Raw genomic sequence first — 25,220 nt, 5'->3', positions numbered from 1 at the left:
AGACAGTCTCTCTCTCTCTCTCTCTCTCTCTCTCTCTCTCTCTCTCTCTCTTTCCCTCTGAAATTTGCCCAGTCCACTGAGTTCTAGCGGACTCAGTTTACTTTCGTGATCCGGCTGGTCACGAACTGTATGAATGTTGTGTTTGCAATTGTATTGTTAGGATGAATCCTTTCACCGTTACTCGCTACCGTTTCTTCTGAGCACTCTGAAATAGGATTTCTTTTCAAATTACTATTATGATGATTATAATTTAGGTAATGATCGGGGTGGCGCAGTGGTTAGCGCACTGGACTTGCGTTCGGGATGACGGCGGTTCCAAGCCGCGTCCGGCCATCCAGATTTAGGTTTTCTGTGATTTCCCTAAATCACTCCGGGGAAATTCCGAAATGGTTCTTTTGAAGGGCACGGCCGATTTCCATCCCCGTCGTTAACACGATCCGAGCTTCTGCTCAGCCTCTAATGACCTCGATGTCGACGGGTCGTTAAACCCAATCTTCCTTTTTGCCATAATTTAGGCAGTGCAACCAGTTCCGTACCCGATGTTGCTAATATAACTGGTGGTAATTAGAGGGTAGATTTGGATCTTGGTTTCGGAAGAAATATTCCACATTTGAATTCGGCTGACAGGGAAAAAGAATAATGGTCAAGATAGTTTGGTTAAATCATGAAGCCATCCGCAATGTCTAATGAATGAATATATGTTCATAATATACTTCCCGCGACATTGTCCTTTTTCTTTTTCGTCATACATACACTACACTAAATTCTACACACTTATCAAGTCCTCTACGCTATTACAAACTATGGAAAGGAAGAAACAATGTGCGTGTAGAAAAAAAGGTACCTGAACCTACTCTCCAGGTTGCCCTGGCAACCACTTTAATATCATTTTACTTAGCGGTCTCCGTAAATCGCTTTATGTTAATGACAGGATAGTTTCTTCAGAAGGCTATGGCCGACTTCTTTCGCCATCCTTTTCCTGTAGAATTAGTTTTCCCACTGTGACTGTAATAAAGTAGGTGGAATGTAAAACTCAAAAGTTCCTTCCTACCATGTCGCAAATGTTACAGGCGGTATTGTGACCTATATACTTCAGGAAGATTATTTACAGCTGCTACCGATTAAGGATTTGAAGAGTCTAACAGGTATGATCATCAGTCTCTCATTCACCCCCAGGATGGAATCTATGTACCCCTTCTACATGCGTAGAGAAATAATCCTATGTACAAACGCTTGTGTAACATGTATCTGTAGCGGGACGTGGATACTTGCCATGTATTCAGCCCGCCTAAAATCCACTTCCAGACTGGCCGGCTCACCAGCCCTCATTCCCAAAGAAGATTCGATATGTATCAGGCTTGTCTCCCAGAGTTCCAGAAGCGGCGTTTAACGCACTTGGCTAATCAGGCGGATGAGAAAGAAAGAGAGAGAGAGAGATTATTAATAAGAAGTGCAGCACTGTTTCTGACTAGAATGTTACTATGGAATTGTCGGATTCAGCAGTGACGTGTGTTGTGCTTCCAGCAGGACGCAGTCACGTAGCCTGCTGAGATGGCTTGTCGCAGCTGGAGCGCCGCGCGCGCCACCTGGTGCCGCCAGCTGTCCACCCCGCCCCCGCCACCCCCACCGCCGCCTCCGCCGCCCCCAGTCACCGCCGCCACAGCTCCCGCAGAGTGTCCGCACGCCAGCGCTGCCCTGCACCGCCCTCGCCCCTACAGCGAGGTGCCGGGGCCCAAGCCGCTGCCCATTATAGGTAAGACGCGGCGTCTCCTTGGACTCTTCACCATAATGAAGTAAAGAGTAGAAAGAAAGGGACCTTCGGGTCCCATGTTCGATAGAAGACGATCCAGATATGTGTTTTGCTCTAGCCATAATTCAGCCGAGGCATAACATTGTTTCGTTTCTACATTATTAATCACTGGTGAACGTCAATAGCAGTCCATATGAACGAAATAAACTCTAAGACAAGAAAAGGGTGCACCACGAAGGAGTTATCCCATTGGGACGAAAGACGAATGTGCAGAAAAGCGAAGGACCACCATTTCACAAAAATTGGTTGATTTATTCAAGAGAGCAAGACAATAAGGCATTGGTCCATCTCTGGTCCTTAAGCAAGTAGTTATTCGGCTTGGCATTAATTGATAGTATTGTTCGATGTCCTTCTGAGGGATATCGTGCCAACTGCTGTCCAACTGACGCGTTAGATCGTCAGAATCCGGGGACAGTTGGAAGGCCGTGCCCATAATGCTCCAACCGTTCCCAATTTTGGAGAGATGCAGGGACCTTGCTGGCCGACGTAGGCTTTGACAAGCAAGAAGGCAAGCAGTAGAGACTCTCGTCATGTGCAGGGGGGCATTAACTTTCTGAAATGCAATCCCAGGATGACTTGTTACGAAGGACAGCAACGTGGGGCGCCGAATATCGTCGACCCAACGCTGTGCTGCAAGAGTGCTGCGGATGACAATCAAAAAGTCCTGCTATGAAAAGAACTGAACCCGACACCATCACTTCTGGCTGTCGGGCCATATGGTGAGTGTCACTCATGTCGGTATCACACCGCTGTCGTGGGGGCCCCAGGCACTTAGGCATCTCCATGCACTTCTTTGGTCGACTGGATTCAGTGCGAAGCGGGACTCATCATTGAAGACTATTCTTCTCCAGTCATTGAGACTCCAGGCCGAAGACTTGTCTGAAGACGACCCAGACTTGGTGGGGGTATCAACATGACTGTCGTCCGCTATACGACTGTTATACGACCCGACAATAAGGAGTGGCGAACTGAGTGCCATTTCATTTCATAGCAGGACCATTTTGGTTGTCATCCGAAGGACCCTTCCAGCACAGCGGTACCTTTACGGCATTAGAGGTTGAAAATACGCTTCAGGTGTAAATTTGTTTTATTATCACAACCGGTTTCGGGCTCTCATAAGCCCATCCTCAGCATGGGCTTATGAGAGCCCGAAACCGGTCGTGATAATAAAACAAATTTACAACTGAAGCGGTATTTTCAACCTCTAGTATAATGCTCAGTTCGTCCAACAGGATTGTTTGCCCTACGATATTCTTGCCCTTGATGGCAACCCACCCTGAGCTCACATTTCACCAAGATAATGCCCGCCTGCACATGGCGAGAGTTTCTACTGCCTGTCTTCATGTTTGCCAAACCCAGCCTTGGCCAGCAACGTCCCCAGATCTCTCCAAGATTGAGAACTCTTGGAGCATTATGGGCAGGGCCCTCCTACACGCTCGGGATTTTGACCATCTAATGCGCCAGTTGTGCGGAATTTGGCACGTTATCGCTCAGGAGGGCACCCGACACCACAGTCAGTCAATGCCAAGCCGAATAAATTTTTGCATGAGGACTAGAGCTGGACCAATGAGTTACTGACTTGCTCAATTTGTGAAGCTCTTTCTCCCGAATAAATCATCCATTTTTTCTGAAATTACAGTGTTTGTCCCTACATGTACATCATATTTACCGATATTCATCCCATTTTGTAATCCGCCGTTTCTAAAACAAAAAAATGGCTCCGAGCACTAAGTGACTTAACTTCTGAGGTCATCAGTCCCCTAGAACTTAGAACTACAGAACTACTTAAACCTAACTAAGGACATCACACTCAGCCATGCCCGAGGCAGGATTCGAACCTGCGACCGTAGCAGTCGCGCGGTTCCAGACTGTAGCACCTAGAACCGCTCGGCCACCGTGGCCGGCGTTTCTAAAACAGACGTAAGGTCCATTACACAGCTTAATCGCTAACCTCTTGCAGCGCTTTTCGCCAACATTATTTATTATTTTAACGGAAGGGCAGCAAATACGCCTTCAAAAGAATAGTTGGAATTAATGGAGAAAATTATAAGAATTGGTATGGTGAACAGCTAAGAGATCTCGCAATGATTAATTATCTGAGGATAAAAAATTGTGAATCTGTGACTGTGAGGGCGTGCTGTGCTCGGATAGGTCGGTACAGCACATGCCCAAGAAAGGGGTTCGAATCGGCGTCCGGCACAAAGTTTTAATCTGCCAGGAAATTTCAGGTCAGTCAGTGATTCTAGCCTCATAAATTACAAAACCACACATTTAGTAATAGATATTGGAGTACAAAGAGGGCACGACATACATTCGGAACACTTCCTGGTGGTGTCTAGGAGCGTTCAAATGAAAAGGTACGAAACCTCATAATAATCAAACCGGTTGAAATTTGCATATACCCCATTGGGATAACGTAGCGAGACAGCTAAAAACGCGAATATAGTGTCCGGCATGGTTGTGCGCATGTGTCACCCTTCCCCTAAAAGATTCAAAGCTGTGGCATCAGCAAGCAAGGTGATGCTCAGCGCCTTTTTCGACGTCCGAGGTCCGATACGCATCGAATTCCTCGAGCACGGGTAAAACCACTAACAATGACGTGTACTGTGAGACGTTCCGTAGTCTACGCATGTCCATCAAGAGCGAGCGGCTTCGGCTACTCACGGAAGGGGTGAGTCGTATCCAAGGTCACACAAAGTTAAAGTGGGAACAGCTTGAGCATCTGCCCTACAGCCCGAACATGTCGCCCTGCAACTTCCTTGTGTTCGGTACGCAAAAAATAAATAAAAAATAAAAATTCAAAGGGCAGCTCTTCATCTCTAACAACGAACTGAAGGACACAGTGGAGGACTGGTTCCCATCACAGTCACAGAAATTCTGGCAAGACGGAATTCTTTGGCTCGGGAAACAGAGGGAGAGTTAGGTCTCTGATGATTACCTTTCAATAAAGACTTCAATTACGTCCACAGTGTTGATTCGTAACTTTTCTTTTGAACACCTCTCGGAAAATAAAATTGCCACATTACAGTGCAAACTTCAAAACGTGTACACTGGCAGAGGATTCCAGGTTGAGACATTTATATCAAAGGGAAATAAATCAAATGTTAAAAGGTAAAAAAGTAAACGTAAACATAAATTAGGAATTGAAAGAAATTAGTAATATAATAATAAAATCACCAGAAGAGGGTAAAAAAAAGAGAAAGAAATCTACGTACAAAAGACGGCTCTCTCTCTGAAATGATCTAGCAAAGAAAGCTGCTTATTTAACCCCCCCCCCCTCTCCAGAACCGTGACAGAGTACAGGTACCTAACATGAAAGGCGTCGTTATAAACCCAGCGTACAGAAAAGAAACTCTCTGATAAAAAAAAAATGTACCACGACACCACTACATAATGCGGAATTCTCCATTAGATGTCACGAGGGGTAGAGCCACCAGTGTATAAGGGGCGTTCAGAAAGAAACGAGCCGGAGGCATGATTACCGAAACCAGTACCTGTATGTTAGAAGTATTGACCCTGGCTGTTGAGACACTTGTCCCACTGTGACACAAGGCGGTGAATGGCTGTCACATAAAATTTCCGCACGTACAGCTGGGCGTCGTCGTCCGAGGTGAATCGTTTGCCCCTCAGAGCCTTTTTTAAGGAGACCAAAAATGGCGTAATCACAGGGAGAGTTTCGGACTGTATGGATGGTGACGGAGAACCTCCCATTTGAATTTTTGCAGGAGTGCAGCGACGGTGTCGGCCGTATGAGGCTCTGCACTGTCGTGGAGCAGAATGACACCACAGGTGAGACTGCCTGGCCGTTTTGATTTGATAGCGTGGCGAAGGGTGGTCAAGTTTTGCGCGTAACGCTGGGCATTCACTGTTGTCCCGTGCTGCAGGAAGTGAATCAGACGGAATGAATTTTTGGTCCCCTTAAAAGGGGCAAACGATTTACCTTAGACGACGACGTCCAGCTGTACGTGCGGAACTGGTTAACATCACAGCACCGGAAATTTTATGAGACAGTCATTCACCGCTGAACCGTGAATTTACTTTCAAAACCTTTTCTTAAGAATATACTTAAGAATTTATTTTATTTACTAGCGATTCATCAAGAACATTAACACATTGAATCACACTATGTGAGCGTGGAAGTAGAGGCCAGTGGGCAACTGATGAAAACAAGCCAAATTTCTTTCAACAAATGGAAATTTTATTCCTAAAAATCTATTTTTTTTAGAAACAGATTTAAAATTATAATCAGAAAGTACCCTCTAAATATCAAGTTACAATTTATTCAGAGTCAGAAAGAACCAATTTTTGACTGTAGGAGCTTTCGGGCTGAGAACCTTGCCGCTCCCTTTTGACACGGCCGTAGTCACGACCGCTCACAACAACCTCTGAAAGACTTCACTGGTGAAAATCTGCAACACACCAGATTACTTTAAACTAAAAATTTTAACAACTCACACAAGCACATAAACTATGCACCCCGTAGGAGAGATGGAAATGGTACAAAACACTAACATTAAAAGACTAACTTGCCACCGAAGGTGCAACTTGATTAAAAAAAAAGGTCTTACGGTGGAAGGGTGGCAACTTTATATACTAAAATGACCATTTAAATAAAAACCCATGAAATGCAGTCTTACATAAAATATACAAGGTTGGCCAAACATGCTCCATATTACACATATACCGCCTCTCAAGACGACAGGCAAGATAAAAACATATTTCAGGAATTCGGCCGTTACACAATAAATTCGGTAACACCGCATCCGACAAACCTGACAGAGGCAGCTATTAACGTACGGCAGACCGACAGACAGACAGAGACTAACTGCCTAACAAATGCGGACGAGAGACAGACGAGCAAGCTGGGGACGAGAGACTGACCAAGAAAACAAGTAGAATTTAACAAGTAAATGAAACAACGTATCACGAATCACTTAACTTCTAATAAACTGCGATGTCTGGCGAAGACCTGGCGCAAGACCCCCAAAACGCTCTCCCGAACCGTCCGCTGCCAGCCACTTCAACGGACGCATGAAGGCACGCCGATCTCCCGTCTCACGGCGTCGCAGCTCGCAGCGGCCAGACCGATGTCATGGGTTGACTCCTGTTGCTCTCGTGTCGGCCGCGAAGCCACTACCCCTCGCTATACGGCGCGGCCCAATGGACTGACGTGGCGACCTCACACGCGCCGACGCTCAAGACGGACAAGTCGTCTTGTGTCTCAGTGCGCGACCGACCAACCGATCGATCCAACCGCCAATGACCATTGCCTGGACAAACTCGAGCAGACTGGCAGCCTAACACATACTAGCACAGGGGCGGGCAGGAATTCTGCACGTGTGCGGTGCACATGCACGTGTGCAGTTAACAGGTGTTCTGCGTGCACACAGGGGCAAGCTGGCCACCCGCTTCTCACCCCTCCCCGCCATACCGTCTCTCCGCTTCTTCCTCTGTAATGCGTTTTGTTTCCTGGCCTGCTTTATTAAATGAAGGAATAAGGTTAGTAGGAGTGCTTGACAGAAATCATGGTTTGAAAGAGTACCTATTACCTACGATACGTTTTATTTAATTATCACAGGTGGAGTTTACAATACGTTTAATGTCTGGAACAAAATTTCTACATACAGACAAACGCAAACAGTTACGTAAATTTTCATTACTGATGTTTGCTCTTAACCGAGACTTATTAATTTTCATAACAGAAAAAAATCTCTCACAAAAGTATGTCAAGCCCAACATTGACTATCTTCATGGCTTCACGATGGAGACGAGGAAACTCTTGCTGTGGAAAGTCGTGATAAAAATCTATTACACGTCTTGCCAAAAGGAACTTGTCTCTCAGACGAGAATTACACTGTAGATCTATTAATTCCATTTGCAAACTGAGATGAATATCATCTATAGAAACCAGATTCTCTCGAGAACTATTCAAAACCTTGGGATAAGTAAGATATATCCCCAAATCGCTTGAGAAATTCCTCTTTTATTGCACTAAGAACGGCAACATACTGAAATTTATTATAATGGCGTTCAATATTAAACTTCCGCTCACCAGCGACAATACTGTCACGTATTATACATTTCCAATTTTCACGTTTTTCCACAGAGAACAAATGATTCTCCCATTCCTTTTTAAAAGATAGCAAATCTCCAATTCTCCGTTTCCTTGATTCACTCTGCATTTTCCGGTTATTGAAATACAACTTTCACTACGTAGTGGCAGCTTCGCTTCAACGTCCGCAGCTTAGCCTGGTACTACACTGCCGCAACCTGCAGGCTGTCGGCACTGTCCCGTTCGACGATTGCACGCGAGCAGCACACGTGCAGCGCTGTGTGCTCATGAGCCGCGTGCAGCGTTTGCCCGCCCCTGTACTAGCACTCCGGACGACAGACAGACACTGACTGCCCCACACTGACCCGGATGACCAACTGCCCGCTTGGCGAGCTCATAACACCTCTTATATGCACGAGAACAGGCAATATTTCCCCTTTCCCAGCAGAGGGAGACACCAAAGCTGCGATAGCCACAGCGGCGCCACCGCCAGAAACGGAGGGCGACTGCTTTACACTACGCGCTGCGGCGCGCTCTTTAAAACAGCAATTTTTACCACGGCTCAACCGCCTTGTGTCACAGTGGGACAAGTGTCTCAACAGCCAGGGTCAATAATTCTAACATACAGTTACTGGTTTCCGTAATTATGCCTCCGGCTCGTTTCTTTTTGAACGCCCCTTATGAAAGGAGGCAGGAAGTATTATTTTTTCAGGAGGAGTACTCTAAGAATAGAATGGGTTGGACAGGAGGCCTCAGTGACTTAGAACATGGACTTGTCGTTAGATGTTACCTGAGTAACAAGTTGACATTTCAACTCTACTAAAACGGTCCAAGTCGACTGCTGTGGGAAGGCGAAGGGAGAACCACAACTAAACCCAGACCAGGCACACCTTATATACTGATACGCCGAGACCGTCCAGCATTGTGAAACGTGGTTATAAACATCTCATGAAATCAGCTGAAGGACTCACTCGTGAGTTGCAAAGAGCTACCAGCAGTCCAGCTAGCACATTAGCTGTGCGTAGGGGCTTAAAAAGAATAGGGTACAATGGCCGTACAGTTCCTCCTAAGCCATATATTTCTGTACTCAGTGCTGAGCGACGCTTGAGGGGTGCAAAGAATGACGTCACTGGACGTTGAATGACTGGAAACGAGTGATCTGTAGTGACAAATGACGGTGTGATGGTCTGGGACGTTTCCTGTGGTTAGGCTGCGGTCCGCTCATCGAGCTTAAGAAAATGCTGAATGCAGAACGATATAAACAAGTTTTACAGCAGTGTGTACTACATACAGTAGCGGAAGAGTCCGGAGGCGATAACTGTTTGTATCGGCATGGCATGGCATGGCATGGCATGGCATGGCTGCCATAAAGCAGCATCGGTGAAGCAATGGGGTGTGGACAAGAACGGTCACGAAATGGAACGGCCTGCCCAGTCCCGACCTGAAGCCGACGGAACACTGTAATTGTGACATAAAGTCAGGCAGGGAGAACGTAACTGTACTGCAAAACAACATGAGCGCTGCAAAATTGCTGAACTGGTCCCTAAATGAAATGTCACTAGTTACAAAACCAATGAGTTTATTTTACTCGTTTCGAGAGGTACCCATGACCAGACTGTCTGGAAACCAAAATACAAATGACAGAAAATATGCAAAGGTATACAGAGCAACATGACAGGAGAACAAACATTGCAAAGTTTCGTCATATTGATGCACAAATCATGATAATCTGGGTGTCCAAATGCATAAAGACACTTTGTAACTGATACAACTCTCATGGCAGACTAACATCAAAACTACATAATGCTTTCTAGGTAAACAATTTAAGCGACCAGAGGGCGGTGAAGCATACATAAGTGGTGCCACATGGCGGTGAAAACGGAATGAAAAATTTAAATTTAATACATAAAAATTGTAAAACATAACTTTGAGAAAGTTATACAAAGCAAGGAAGTTTAACAACACGCCGTAAAACAATTTTTACATTGGTATAAAGTGCCATCAGTAGAACTAATATGTAAAATTATACACAAATGACGTGTTGACAAAAAGTGTGAACCATACCACATAGTGATATAAAATAAAATACATGAAATTCCAACGAAAAAAAAAGAAAACTAGAATAAGATAATTGCAGCATAAACACAAATACATGCACTCGCAGGATCAGGTAATGGAAAAATTCTAAAATAAATCAAGATAAAGGTGAAATACAAGAAATAATGCAACAAAGCCTCAGGAATACAACGCACTATGGAGGGCGTAATAATGCTTTCGAAATATGTAAGCGTTAACACAACAAAGTATAATAAATAAGCAAAAAATTTTACATTTAAAAGATGCCAGGGACTCAAACCCCCCAGAAAACACATTAAATGCAGTGCGTTAGAAGCTCCTCCTTCCACTTAATTAAACATAAAAATATGACATACATAGGACAGTGTGAGGGAGATCGTACATGTAAGTACATTAAAATATGTAATAAGTGAAATACTGTGCATAGCGTAGAAAAACTAATAAGTAAATTAAATACAACGCTGTCAGGGACTCAAAACCTCAAGCAAGAAATGTATGAAAAAGTGTGCTCATGAACAATACATCTGCCTAAAATAACATAGGGCAAAAAGGATAGCACAAAATTTAGGTAGAATGAAGGAAAGTGGCGCAAGCACATCCAAAAATCAACTACTCACTCAACACTGAAAATGGGTCACGAGATTGGTGTATAAAAATTTGTAACTCTTCCAGAATATCTAATTCACACCCTTTTGGAACACCTTTGGGATGAGTTGTAACGGCCGGCCGAAGTGGCCGTGCGGTTAAAGGCGCTGCAGTCTGGAACCGCAAGACCGCTACGGTCGCAGGTTCGAATCCTGCCTCGGGCATGGATGTTTGTGATGTCCTTAGGTTAGTTAGGTTTAACTAGTTCTAAGTTCTAGGGGACTAATGACCTCAGCAGTTGAGTCCCATAGTGCTCAGAGCCATTTTTTTGAGTTGTAACGTCGACTGCACTCAGCCCCCTCATATTAGCCGAGTCATGCTTTCATACCGCGTATCACTTAACATCTCTATCAATGTAGTCAGCAGTTCGCACTCAGGCTTTTGTTGGCAAATATGTGTTAACAAGAGGCTAAACAGTTACGAACTACTGCTCTGAGGAGATGCAGACCAGGGCTACCTAGTGTTACCTTGCACTTCGCCATCTGTCTCTCACAGTGAAAGTGGTAATTACTGAAGGTCGTCTGCAAATAAATACGACTTCCAGTCACCATCCTCTATTAACATCCTCAGTTAGCTGCATGGAACGAAAAAAACTGGTTTTATGGGCAAGTAATGTCAAAATGACTGTGAGAAGGTTTCTCAGAACATCAGACGGTTGTACAAAAAGATCAACGTAGTTACCATAACAATAACGACAACAGAGTTAGAGACGTGTAACGCTGGAGGTACGGTCGACGTTTAGCTAGGAGCACTCAGTAACTGAGAATAGTTCAAGCATCTTACTATTGTGTATTACCACATCCATGGCTACAATGCCGTTTTCCTTATCGGCAGCTGTGATAAAGATTCTGTTCTGCAGTTCGAAGGGCGCATTAATTTCGTCTGTGGTGGTATCGGATCTTTGAAAATGAGTGCTATAGAGAGAGCTTGTAAAACGTTGTCCTTTAGTGGATAAGGTAAGATTTTTGTGCCAAGCTCTGCTTGCCTCTGGAGTTCTAAAATTTAAAAGAAGTTATTTCTGTTGGCTACAGTTCTACTATGGTAACGAAAAAGCTACTGCTGTATTTTTGTACTTGAACTGTCACAAATAAAACGTAGTGACAACGTTTGAAACAAAAACATTCTACCTGATTTTGTCAAAAATTTACTTTTTTGAGATGGTAATTGTGTACAAACTACAAGTTGTAGTTTACAAAGATGAAAACAACAACTAGCCACTGTTATTATTTACTTATATAAATAGTGTCGTTACCGGTTTCGATTCGACAGGTTCATCTTCAGAGGGTCGTTCACGTTTATATTACATTTGTTGTTATTTACATTAGCTGCTCGAAAAAAAAAGTCAACGACTAATGTATACAACAGCAGAAATAATATAAACGTGAGCAACCGTCTGAAGATGAACCTGTCGGTTCGAAACCACTAACGGCGCTATTTCAGTATATGAAATAGCATTATTAACAATAGCTGTTTGCTGCTTTCTTCTTTGGAAGAATCAACTTGTAAAAACTTTCTTATTGGCTCTTAGAACCAGTCAGTTGCCTGATATGGCACTTTGACGTTCTATAAAAGTATTTTCTTTCTAATTTGTTCATTATTTTTATGGCGATACGACGGGTCGCATAACTCAGTGGTATCAGAATACCTTCTCACTTTTTGGATACAAGTCAGTTATGCACAAACAGAGTTACACAATTATTTTTCCTCGTTCTCCTGACAAATGTCAGATTTGGCACCTAGAATGTGCTACAAATCCACTCTTCAGATGATTTCTTCTCTCGGAATCTTGGAAGGTTTCATGGCGAAAATTATGCCTTTACTTACTAATGCAATTCCTTCGTTGGTTTCTTCCGACTAAGGATTCTGAGACCGACTACTTCACAGCTAAAAGCTACAGTATTATGCTGCGAGGAGCCTCATTCCCAAGATATGTGTATCATCCAGAATTTATGACTTACCCAAGATCCCACTACGCATCATTGGGAACGTAATCAATTCGAAAACCTATCTATTGGCTCAACATTTTTGCACGAAATTACGTTACCCTGTTGCAAAGACCTACTTCTGTCTCTATGCTGTTCATTTTTGGAATACAACCTACGACCAGTTTAGAGACAAAAGTGATGACACTTTCTGCAGGACCTGACCATCATTTTGCAGCACAATGTTCTAGCTCATACAGTGCAAGCTGTTACTGATTTGTCCGCAGCTCGTGGTCGTGCGGTAGGGTTCTCACTCCCCGCGTCCGGGTTCCCGGATTCGATTCCCGGCTGGGTCAGGGATTTTCTCTGCCTCGTGATGACTGGGTGTTGTGTGATGTCGTTAGGTTAGTTAGGTTTAAGTAGTTCTAAGTTCTAGGGGACTGATGACCATAGATGTTAAGTCCCATAGTGCTCAGAGCCATTTGAACCATTTTTTTTACTGATTTGTTTGACTGATGGGGCTGCTAAGTGCTATACCACCTACTGCACTCCACTGACTTAAGACCTCGTAATTTCAACTCGATTTCTAAAGTGAAGGAAACACTTCACGACATTCGCTTCAGAACTGCTACAAATTCGTCGGGCAATAGACCGCGCCGCTCGAACTTTCAACACAACTGGCACTGCTAAGAGTATCCTACGACTTCCAAATCACTGGCAACGAGTTATACACAATGCTCGTGACTACTCTGAAGGTCAGTAAGACTTTGAAACACGTGTCTATTTTGTACGAGCCGTAAATAAACATTTGCCACTATTAAAGTTCCAACCCTCGTATTACCGTCACAAATAAATGTGATGGATAGTGAGAGCAGGCGAGATGCCGCATAGACCTCTCACAGAAGTAAAACAACAAATAAAAGGGTGTGAAATATGTTACAACAAAGGAATTCTCAAAACTTCCAAAACGGAGCGTAAGAGTCATAAGACGTGCTACTTGTGAAGAACAAATAGGATGTACACTATGTGATCAAATGTATCCGGAGACCTGGCTGAAAATGCTTAAAGTTCGTGGCGCCCACCATCGGTAATGCTCGAATTCAGTATGGTGTTGGCCCACTCCTAGCCTTGATGACAGCTACCACTCTCGCAGGCATACGTTCACTTAAGTGCTGGAAGGTTTCTTGGGGAATTGCAACCCATTCCTCACGAAGTGCTACACTGAGGAGAGGTATCGATGTCGTTCGGCGTTCCAAAACATGCCAAAGGTGTTCTATAGGATTCAAGTCAGGACTCTGTGCAGGTCAGTCCATTACAGGGATGTTATTGTCGTGTAACCATTCCGCTACAGGTCATGCATTATGAACAGGTGCTCGATCGTGTCGAAAGATGCAATCGCCATCCCCGAATTGCTCTTCAACGGTGTGGTGTCACCGCTAGACACCACACTTGCTAGGTGGTAACTTAAATCGGCCGCGGTCCTGTAGTACATGTCGGACCCGCGTGTCGCCACTGTGTATTCGCAAACGTAGCGCCACCACAGGGCAGGTCACAAGACACGGACTTGACCTCGCCCCAGTTGTACGGACGACATAGCTTGCGACCACACGTATCACGTCTTCCTCTCATTTGCCGAGAGACAGATTAAATAGCCTTCAGCTAGTCCATCGCTACTACCTAGCAAGGCGCCATGTGTATCATTGCTAATTGCTTACTACTATGCCAGAGATGTATTTCAACAAGAACAAGACTACATTAAAGTTAAGTATATTAAAATCTCTCTTCTTTTCTTTATAGTTTTCATCCAGTCTCCTGTTTCAGAATTTACGCCCGTCTGCGTTAGTTTCGCGTGCACCTAGCCACTCATTGTGTCGAGACCTTAGGGAATCGACACAACAAACGGTGGGAAGGAAGATGGTCCTTAAAACATCAATGTAGGCCTGTGCTGTGATAGTACCATGCAAAACAACAAGAGATGCAATCCCTCTCCATGAAAAACACGACCACACCATAACACCACCGCCATCGAATTTTACTGTTGGCACTACACACGCTGGCGTATGAAGTTCACCGGGCATTCACCATACCCACAGCCTGCCATCGGATCGCCACATTGTGTACCGTGATTCGTCACTCCACACAACATTTTTCCACTGTTCAATCAGCCAATGTTTACGCTCCTTCACCAAGCGAGGTATCGTTTGGCATTTACTGGCGTGTGTGTGGCTTATGAGCAGCCGCTCGACCATAAAATCCAACTTTTCTCACCTCCTGCCTAACTGGCATAGTACTTGCAGTAGATCCTGATGCAGTTGGATAGTCTGGATAGATGTCTGCCGATTACACAATACTACTCTCTTCAACTGTCGGCGGTCTCTGTCAGTCAACAGACAAGGTCGGCCTGTGCGCTTTTGTGCTGTACGTGTCCCTTCACGTTTCCGCTTCACTGTCACATCGGAAACAGTGGACCTAGGGATGTTTAGGAGTGTGGAAATCTCGCATACATATGTATGACACAAGTGACACCCAATCACCTGACCACGTTCGAAGTCCGTCAGTTCTGCGGAGCGTCCCCTTCTGCTCTCTTACGATATCTAATTACTACTGCACCTAGTATGAAAATCGTATATTTTGGGGGATGTCCGGATACTTTTTATCAGATAGTGTACGTACGTGTGAACGTTTGAAACACGTTCGCACTATTCCATGGCTTCCACTAGACGCAGACAGTTGGGTACTCACATTCCCGGGGGGGGAGGGGGGGAGGGGGGGGGGGTGATAGTACGGTGTGGCGACAGGAAGGCATCCGCCCACTCCTTAAAATTAACACACCAAATCTGGTTAACCATAAAAGCAGATCCCGCCAGTCGGGATAAATGCTAGGAAAGAAAGAAAAATGTACGTACGTCTGAAGGTCTCCTCCTTACACCTCGCTGTTGCACACGGACATTATATCAAGACAAAGACCCAAATTTAGATACTGCGAACACACAAGCGTAGATGTTGAACAAGACTGAATAGTAACGTATGATCCCATCACAGGCACGTTGAAAAAAAATTATTTACGATCCTGTCCACAGAACAGGCGCCACCATACACGCCCACGCGTAAGAAACAAACGAATATCAAACTAGTCGACATAAAAGTTTTCTAGGTTTGGTACCGCGTCATAATGTAAAAACTACTGCTGCTACAGAAAAGCCAACGTTTCGGCCACGATTGCAGCGGCCTTCTTCTGGGTCTGATGGTGCGTTCTAGCTATGCAGTGTCCTTTATATTTTGTTGTTAGTGTTCACTGCGCATGCCACTACGTCACCATTACGTGATAATTTAAAAAAGGTAGTTAGTTTCATTGGTCACTTAAGGAAGAAGGAGCGGGAACTTTATTTTAATAGGTTATTGATGTGTCGACAGAAGTGCCGACACAGTGTGGGGTGAGGAGACCGAAATGCACGCTATAAGCTCACGCAGGATGGCGTGAGATCTGAAACAGGATACGTAATGAATGCTATAAAGAAAAGTACGTAGCTGCTGGAATACTTAACTTTAATCCATCATTGTTGTACATCGCTCTTGACGATACAAGTGAGACTCTGCAGATACATGCAATGTTACTAATGGCGCCTTGCTAGGTCGTAGCCATGGACTTAGCTGAAGGCTATTCTAACTATCTGCTCTGCAAATGAGCGAGGCTTCGACAGCGTGCATCGCTAGCTACGTCGTCCGTACAACTGGGGCGAGTGGTAGTCCGTCTCTCGAGACCTGCCGTGTGGTGGCGCTCGGTCTGCGATCACTGACAGTGGCGACACGCGGGTCCGACATGTACTAATGGACCGTGGCCGATTTAAAGCTACCACCTAGCAAGTGTGGTGTCTGGCGGTGACACCACAGTTATTGCGGTGGAGAGAGAACGTGACCTCTGTTGTCCATTAGCTCTTGTGTTAGGTACCATCATTGGTGGCCACCGTCGAATGAGAAGTTTGCTGCTGTTTACCAACTGCTGGACGTCGGCCGCGCGGCGGCAGTTACTCGCCGGTAGTGCTCGTGCCTCGTGTTGACAGTGCGGTCTGTTGGGCTCTGATTGCTGGCAGCCAAGATGGGGCAAGCCTGAGTCCAACCTCTCTGTTCATGTTTTTAGGGTGTTTAAATATTTCGATGGCCTCTCTGATTTTGCGTTTCGTCATAATTGGCTGCTTGGCCAACACACAGGCATCGCTGAATTTTATTTCTTTTCCGCAATCATGGTGATTTTCTGTCACTGCGGATTTGTTGTGTTGCCCTAGACGAATATAACGCTTGTGCTTCCGAATGCGCGTTGCTATTGGCCTACCAGTCTCGCCGGTGTATGCCTCTCCACATTCGCATTCCACCTTGTAAACGCCTGCCAATTACATAACATAAGAGCGAATGTGCCACTGCGGATTTGTTATGTTGCCCTAGACGAATATAACACTTGTGCTTCCGAATGCGCGTTACTATTGGCCTACCAGTCTCGCCGGTTTATGCCTTTCCACATTCGCATTCCACCTTGTAAACGCCTACCAATTACATAACACAAGAGCCAATGGACAACAGAGGTCACGTTCTCCCTCCACCGCAATAACCTATTAAAATAAAGTTCCCTCTCCTTCTTCCTTAAGTGACCAATGAAACTAACTACATTTTTACAATTATGACGTAATGGCATGCGCTGTGAACACTAACAACAAAATATAAAGGACACTGCATAGCTAGAACGCACCATCAGACCCAGAAGAAGGCCGCTGCAATCGTGGCCGAAACTTTGGTTTTTCTATAGCAGCAGTAGTTTTTACATTATGACGCGGTACCAAACCCAGAAAACTTTTATGTCGACTGACTCTGGCCGGGGAAGCCTACGCAATTATAGAATATCAAACTAGATACAAATACCACAACGCAAATAAAAGACGAAAGAAAAACACAGGGGAACAGTTCCCAGTGCTACACATAGTAAACAAACACAACCAACAGAGAACGAAGGTGAAGTGTTCAATTTCATTGTGTTAGAAAATACTGAAAATCGGGCATCCTGGTCTATCGCAGACCAATTACCTACAACTGCAGAGCGAGACATATGTAATATTAAGATCAAATCGTAAACAGAACTAAATAGTTGTTTAACCTTACGAAACATGCGCTCCAAAAACAAATAACAGTAATTTTTCTGGAACCATTGTATTGTGCATTTATTATACAGGGGGTTACAAAAAGGTGCGGCCAAACTTTCAGGAAACATTCCTCACACACAAATAAAGAAAAGATGCCATGTGGACATGTGTCCGGAAACGCTTAATTTCCATGTTAGAGCTCATTTTAGTTTCGTCAGTATGTACTGTACTTCCTCGATTCACCGCCAGTTGGCCCAATTGAAGGAAGGTAATGTTGACTTCGGTGCTTGTGTTGGCATGCGACTCATTGCTCTACAGTACTAGCATCAAGCACATCAGTACGTGGCATCAACAGGTTAGTGTTCGTCACGAACGTGGTTTTGCAGTCAGTGCAATGTTTACAAATGCGGAGTTTACAGATGCCCATTGATGTATGGATTAGCACGGGGCAATAGCCGTGGCGGGGTACGTTTGTACCGAGACAGATTTCCAGAACGAAGGTGTCCCGACAGGAAGACGTTCGAAGCAATTGATCGGCGTCTTAGGGAGCACGGAACATTCCAGCCTATGACTCGCGACTGGGGAAGACCTAGAACGACGAGGACACCTGCAATGGACGAGGGAATTCTTCGTGCAGTTGACGATAACCCTAATGTCAGCGTCAGAGAAGTTGCTGCTGTACAAGGTAACGTTGACCACGTCACTGTACGGAGAGTGCTACGGGAGAACCAGTTGTTTCCGTACCATGTACAGCGTGTGCATGCACTATCAGCAGCTGATTGGCCTCCACGGGTACACTTCTGCGAATGGTTCATCCAACAATGTTTCAATCCTCATTTCAGTGCAAATGTTCTGTTTACGGATAAGGCATCATTCCAACGTGATCAAATTGTAAATTTTCACAATCAACATGTGTGGGCTGACGAGAATCCGCACGCAATTATGCAATCACGTCAACAACACAGATTTTCTGTGAACGTTTGGGCAGGCATTGTTGGTGATGTCTTGATTGGGCTCCATGTTCTTCCACATACGCTCAATGGAGCACGTTATCATGATTTCACACGGGATACTCTACCTGTGCTGCTAGAACATGTGCCTTGACAAGTACGACACAAAATGGCTCTCAGCACTATGGGACTCAACATCTGTGGTCATAACTCCCCTAGAACTTAGAACTACTTAAACCTAACTAACCTAAGGACATCACACACATCCATGCCCGAGGCAGGATTCGAACCTGCGACCGTAGCAGTCGCGCGGTTCCTGACTGAGCGCCTAGAACCGCTAGACCACCGCGGTCGGCCAAGTACGACACAACATGTGGTTCATGCACGATGGAGCTCCTGCACATTTCAGTCGAAGTGTTCGTATGCTTCTCAACAACAGATTCGGTGACCGATGGATTGGTAGAGGCGGACCAATTCCATGGCCTCCACGCTCTCCTGACCTCAACCCTCTTGACTTTCATTTATAGGGGCATTTGAAAGCTCTTGTCTACGCAACCTTGGTACCAAATGTAGGGACTCTTCGTGCTCGTATTGTGGACGGCTGTAATACAATACGCCATTCTCCAGGGCTGCATCAGCGCATCAGGGATTCCATGCGACGGAGGGTGGATGCATGTATCCTCGCTAACGGAGGACATTTTGAACATTTCCTGTAACAAAGTGTTTGAAGTGACGCTGGTACGTTCTGTTGCTGTGTGTTTCCATTCCATGATTAATATGATTTGAAGAGAAGTAATAAAATGAGCTGTAACATGGAAAGTAAGCGTTTCCGTACACATGTCCACGTAACATATTTTCTTTCTTTGTGTGTGAGGAATGTTTCCTGAAAGTTTGGCCGTACCTTTTTGTAACACCCAGTATACATAAAACCAACATGTACACTCCGGAAGAAAATGCGACACCCTCAAGGACTGTGTTCAGTGGCACCAAGCGTAATATGTACATACTGAGAATTCCGGTGCTATCGATTCATTTGTCACGGTCATCGGCGATCAGATGGCTCTCAGGTGGCGTGTCTGTGTGCCATCTGTTTTCTCTCTGCGGGCAGTAACAGTGTTGGCGACATTCATTCTGCGATACAGTCATGTCCCACGGGCGAGTATGTACATCTGTTGAACAACGGGATCGCATTGTGGGCCTGCAGGAAGCTTGATGGACGTTTAGAGGGATTGATGCATACGTTTGGCGCAATGTATCTGTCGTATGTCGCTGCTTCCAGCAGTGGCCTGTGGAACATTCCTGCAGACGTAGACGAGGTACGAAGTTCTGGACGTCGGCGTAGAGCAGACGCACGTCATCATCCACGCATTGTGCGAGATGCGGTGGTCGATCGAACATTATTCAGGGATGAAATCCGGGTACATTTATACACTTACTGTGTCACCGGGGACCATCTACTCTAAACAGGATTAAGGTCACTTGGGCCCCTGGGTAGGCTACCACTGGCATCACGACACCTCCACGCACGGCACAATGGAGACTGAAATGGCATTCTGTTGTCTTCAGCGATGAGACTACGTTCCGTCTGTAGGCGAGCGATGGACGTACACGTGTTCGGTGAAGAGCTGGTGAGTGGCCCGTTCTGGGGTGAATTCACCCACGACACACAGGTCCCATCCCCAGGTTTCATAGTGTATGGGTGGGCAGGGGGGGGGGGGGGGTTGGAGGGGGGGGGGGGGGGTGCGGCATCAGCTACAACTCGCGCTCGCGGTCCCCTTTGATGTTTCTATGGTGTACAGTAACAACTACATAGTTATCCTCGTGCTGCTACCATTTCTTCGACAGGAAAGCGACGCGCTTTTTCCAGCAGGACAATGAACGTTCATAAACGGCTACTATGATGCAACGTTCTCTTTGTGATGTACGACAACTGCCCTGGCCAGCAAGATCTCCAGATTTGTCGCCAATTGAACACGTGCGCAATACGGGGCAACGGAAACTTACTTCTTCTTCAGAGCCGCAAAAACATTGCCGAATAACAACAAAAGGTACAAGATGCTTGGGACAATTTATCGCAGGATGCCATTCGAAATGCGAGAATACACGCCTGTGTATTGAGGCGACTGTTTAGGCACCTTTCATTGTGACGCGTGTTTGGTTTACTCCGAATTTATTATCATACACGCCTACAATGATGAATTATCAGTCACATTCCTTATGAATAAAATGACCTTATCATTGAATGTGTTGCAATTGTTTTTATCGGTGTATTCGAGGCCACTGAAAACTATTTATAAATAAAAAGAAGAGAAACGCGTGTGGCACAAAACGAACAGCCTTTCATTCAGTTTTGTAGACGGACCACATCTCCAAGAATAGTTACATTTGACAAAGCGAAGTTAATACCGGCATCTCAGTAAATTATTACAGCTCTGAAAAGAAGCGTCTAAACGTCACTTAGCGGAGACTTTTTCAGTATTCGTTTGGGTCAAAACAGAATTACGATATTTTAAACGATTCAGGAGAGAGTCAGATGAACAGCTTATGCTGTGATTACAGTGGCACCGACGACCGACATTGGCCGAATCCGGCCAATCTTTCCAAAATAGTACCCCATTACATGCACGGTCGCAGTCACGTCACTCGAACGTATAGACTTAGGACGACCATCGGTGAAATACAGGTCAGTTTGTTTTCTTTGGTGGAATCAGCCGACGTTTTCACACACGAAATATGGACTCTGACAACTGATAAGTTTATTCCAAGAAAAAAGGTGTTTCTGGCGCCCTGAGGATGAAAAATGTCACAATCGAGATGTAGCTCGGCATCTCTGGACTGAAATCGCAGCTTTATTGGAAACCACAAGCAGGTAAAAATCATCGGAAATTTTAAGCGTAGTTATAATCTCAAAAAATAATTTGTTCAGGCGTTAAAGGTGGCATATCTTAAGCTTAAAATTACTGTAGTGGATCTTTCTTGGATCGTCGCAGGTGGACACTAGCTCCCTACAAATTATTATTACTGATTACACCAGTAGGATGGTGATTCTGTTGTATGAGGTGGTCTGCACCTGTGGTGTATGTTTCTCCACTATTCAGTGATTTAGGTGTTCAGAGTATCTTATTCTAAAAGTTATGTTTCTGTTTCACACGTATGCTGAGTAACAGTTACAGAAAGTTAATTGACGTATGTCTGTTTTGATGAATTTATTTGACATGGTTGTAGAGTGTTTGTACTTTTTCTTTTCAGTACCACCACGACTCTTTTCGATACTGTATACAATAGTTTTCTCTCACTGTCTGTCGTATTCGAAAAGCTTGCCTAGTTATTTCAATAACTGAGGAAAAGAGTGTAGTATTCGCCACTTTCTTTTCGAGACAGATACAGATCATTGACACGCATTCGGCGTCTTTTTTAATTACAATGCCTCAATGCAGCACTTGTCCCATGCACAGAGGCATCGTTGTGTCCATCCCTCCCAAGGAGGTTAAAATATAGCCTCCTTGATAGATCAGATTCTCGGCTAACCTAACCTAACGTCCTTGATCCCGCTAAAAACTGACGACGGAGATCTGTCGCACTACGACCAAGCTGCCGGTTGATGTTATCGGGTGATCCTACGCGACGGCTTCGCGACTGGTATCGCTGTCACTTTGAACGCAACCTTACCTGAATCCGCAATGATCACTCCCTTAGGTGTATTATTTAATTAAGCCACCTGCTCTCGACAAGACCGATAACTCCAAATATTTTGGGTCGCGAGCCTCATTTCGTGAGACAAGTAGAATTATTCTAAATAGAGATCAGTGGCCCATCTGACAGTCGCGAAGAGCCAGCGTCCTTTCATAAGGATTGTCGAACCCTAGGGAAACCAGTGTAGAAATACAGACACTACGCACAGGCCTAGCCTATCATCACACTAAATGGACACTGGAAAAGGAATGACGGCACATAGGACGTGTAACACTTATAATTGTAAAGGCTAACTGTTAAAGAGATATGGTAATATAAACCAAAACTGAAAATGTTTTATGTACATAGACTGAAACGGAGAGTGAAAATTTGTACCAAGGCCGGGAATCGAATCCGAGTCTCCTGCTTACTAGGCAGGTGTGTTAGCCACCAAGCCACCTTGGCATAGCGGTTCACACAGCTGCACGGATTACCCTGGAATGCCTCCCCCTGCGATCCAAATTCTCACTGCCTCCACAGTCTACTTTAAATTCCCCCTTACACGCGGACGGAATTGCCTATGCATGCATGCTCTGGAATAGCACCTCAGCATCGAACGTAAATGGGGGATCCAGTCTGAAACCCAGGAGTAGGTATTTATACAAATGTAATGGCACAGTTTCGGAGACTTTATAGGCCTCATACAGATTTGATTTTATGTATGTAGTCGATATGTGTATGAGACCAGTAAAGTCTCTGAAACTGTGTCATTTTATTTGTAAAACTGGAAATGGTTTCTACTCGCATCCTTTTATCCATTTCCATGGTTCAAATGCCTCTGAGCACTATGGGACTTAACATCTGAGGTCATCAGTCCCCTAGAACTTAGAACTACTTAAACCTAACTAACCTAAGGACATCACACACATCCATGCCCGAGGTAGGATTCGAACCTGCGACCGTAGCAGTCGCGCGGTTCCGGACTGAAGCGCCTAGAATCGCTCGGCCACCGCGGCCGGCTATCCATTTTCATCCTTTTACACTTTTACAAGTAAAGTCTTCTCTAGACTCTGTATTTATACGGTCTAATAAACGCTCATTCTTTATACTCCGACAAATAATGTTTAAACTAGCCTTTGTTACAAATTTAGAGACTTCCAATCCTTCCTCACAATTAGCAAAACCTACAAACTACCATTCCTCCTGTCTTCGACTGATCATAATGATTGGCTCCCAACCGTAAATGAAACAAGAGAAAGTTCACTACGGCGCTTTACCTCTGATAACGAACGCTGCGCGTCTCCGTTATCCTCTGGTCCTTGCTGAACTGCCTCGTCGACCTCCGGACTCCTTCCAACTCCTCATGTCACTGTAACCATTTCACCATTCCACTAAAGGCTCAAACCCCGGACCAACATTCAATGCCTTCACTACTCTTTTCACTTCTGCACTCCACTACACCACTCTTGGTCTCTGCCCTCTTGTGATTGGATGTCTCATAATCAACCTCAGCGACAAGCTGTCATTGGCCTCTCTTGCTCCTTCCAGATGAATTCCTCGGCGCCGCGAGAAACACAGCTGTTACTGTCCGCGGGAAAGTCTCACTTGAGAGCCGCCGACACATCTCCATTTCTGGTTTCCAAAGCAGTCTTTGATTTCCCAGAGCCGACAGGGTTCCACAGTGACTCCAAAGGTTTCAAGGCTTCTTGACATACATTTCCGAGAACGGGACAGTTTCTCTGCGTCCAGCGTTCTCAGGGCTTTCATCACCGAGCGAGCGACCAGTCACCCTCTCCATCGCCGAAAACCGAAATCCAGCCAGTCTCTCCCGTCGCAGCCGAAGCGGCGGCCTCCTCATCCGCTGCCTTTGATTAAAAAATGACCAATATCGAGCTTAACTTTGTCTCCAGACTGTAGTCCCACCAAAAGAGCCGCCTCAAATGATCCTGTACAGTGAAGTAAGGAATCACCTTGTAAACTAATCAGGTGGAACATTGTGACCACCGACCTGCTATCGTCCAGGCGATAGTAGCGTCACCTGGCGAGGCCTGACTGCTAGTCAGACCCTCCGCAGCTCGTGGTCGTGCGGTAGCGTTCTCGCTTCCCACGCCCGGGTTCCCGTGTTCGATTCCCGGCTGGGTCAGGGATTTTCTCTGCATCGTGATGACTGGGTGTTGTGTGCTGTCCATAGGTTAGTTAGGTTTAAGTAGTTCTACGTTCTAGGGCATTGATGACCATAGATGTTAAGTCCCATAGTGCTCAGAGCCATTTGAACCATTTTTTTGCTAGTCAGACACAAACACGGTGCATATAGTATCAGTGAGGATGCTGTCGATGTGTAGAAATGGTGAGGCGTGCAATCTATCTGAGTTTGACCGAGGGCAGATTGTGACGGCCTGGAAGCTCAGGAAGAGCATTTCGGAAACTGCACGACTTGTCGGGTGATCGAGGAGTGCAACGGTGAGTGTCTTCAACCCGTAGTGAAACCACGTCCAGACGTCGTGTTGTTAGGCGGCCACCCCTCATTGCAGAGGTCGGACATGGTAGGCTGGGCAGACTGGTAAAACAAGACAGGCGGTGAAATGTGGCTAACTAACATCAGACTAAATGCTGGGTAGCATACTAGTGTGTCTGAACACACAGTGCACCAAACTGTGCTAACTAAGACCCCCGCAGCCGACGACTCTTGCATGTGCCAATGTTAACGTCACATCGGCAACTACGATGAAATGGGCGCGTAACCATCGGCACTGGAAATTGGTGCAGTGGCAGAGCCTTGCATGGTCTGATGAATCCCTATACGTTCTTCATCATGCCGATAGGAGGGCGCGGATCCGTCTTCTTCCAGGGCAAGAGCCTATTGATGCCTGTACTGTGGGTCATTGACAAGTTGGTGACTGTTCCGTAACGCTCTAGAGAACATTCACATTGGCATCTATGGGTGCAGTGGAGCTCGTGCAAGGC

At 45.4% G+C, this 25,220-nt stretch overlaps 1 protein-coding gene across 1 annotated transcript in view; it reads left to right on the top strand.

Annotated features, from left to right (window-relative positions):
* Positions 1 to 1,641: 1,641 nt before the first annotated feature.
* The window catches only part of LOC126199564 (probable cytochrome P450 301a1, mitochondrial), a gene marked incomplete at its 5' end in the record, with an annotated part of 110,084 nt that continues 86,505 nt past the window's right edge, over positions 1,642 to 25,220 (top strand). The window contains one exon of the mRNA XM_049936486.1: positions 1,642 to 1,753. Within this exon, the coding sequence (XP_049792443.1) occupies positions 1,642 to 1,753 (112 nt within the window). The remainder of the gene's footprint in view (positions 1,754 to 25,220) is intronic.

This window comes from Schistocerca nitens, chromosome 8 (genome assembly GCF_023898315.1).
Source record: "Schistocerca nitens isolate TAMUIC-IGC-003100 chromosome 8, iqSchNite1.1, whole genome shotgun sequence".
Taxonomy (NCBI): domain Eukaryota; kingdom Metazoa; phylum Arthropoda; class Insecta; order Orthoptera; family Acrididae; genus Schistocerca; species Schistocerca nitens.
Note: the sequence above shows the minus strand (reverse complement) of the source record. Positions and strands in the feature narration are given on the sequence as shown.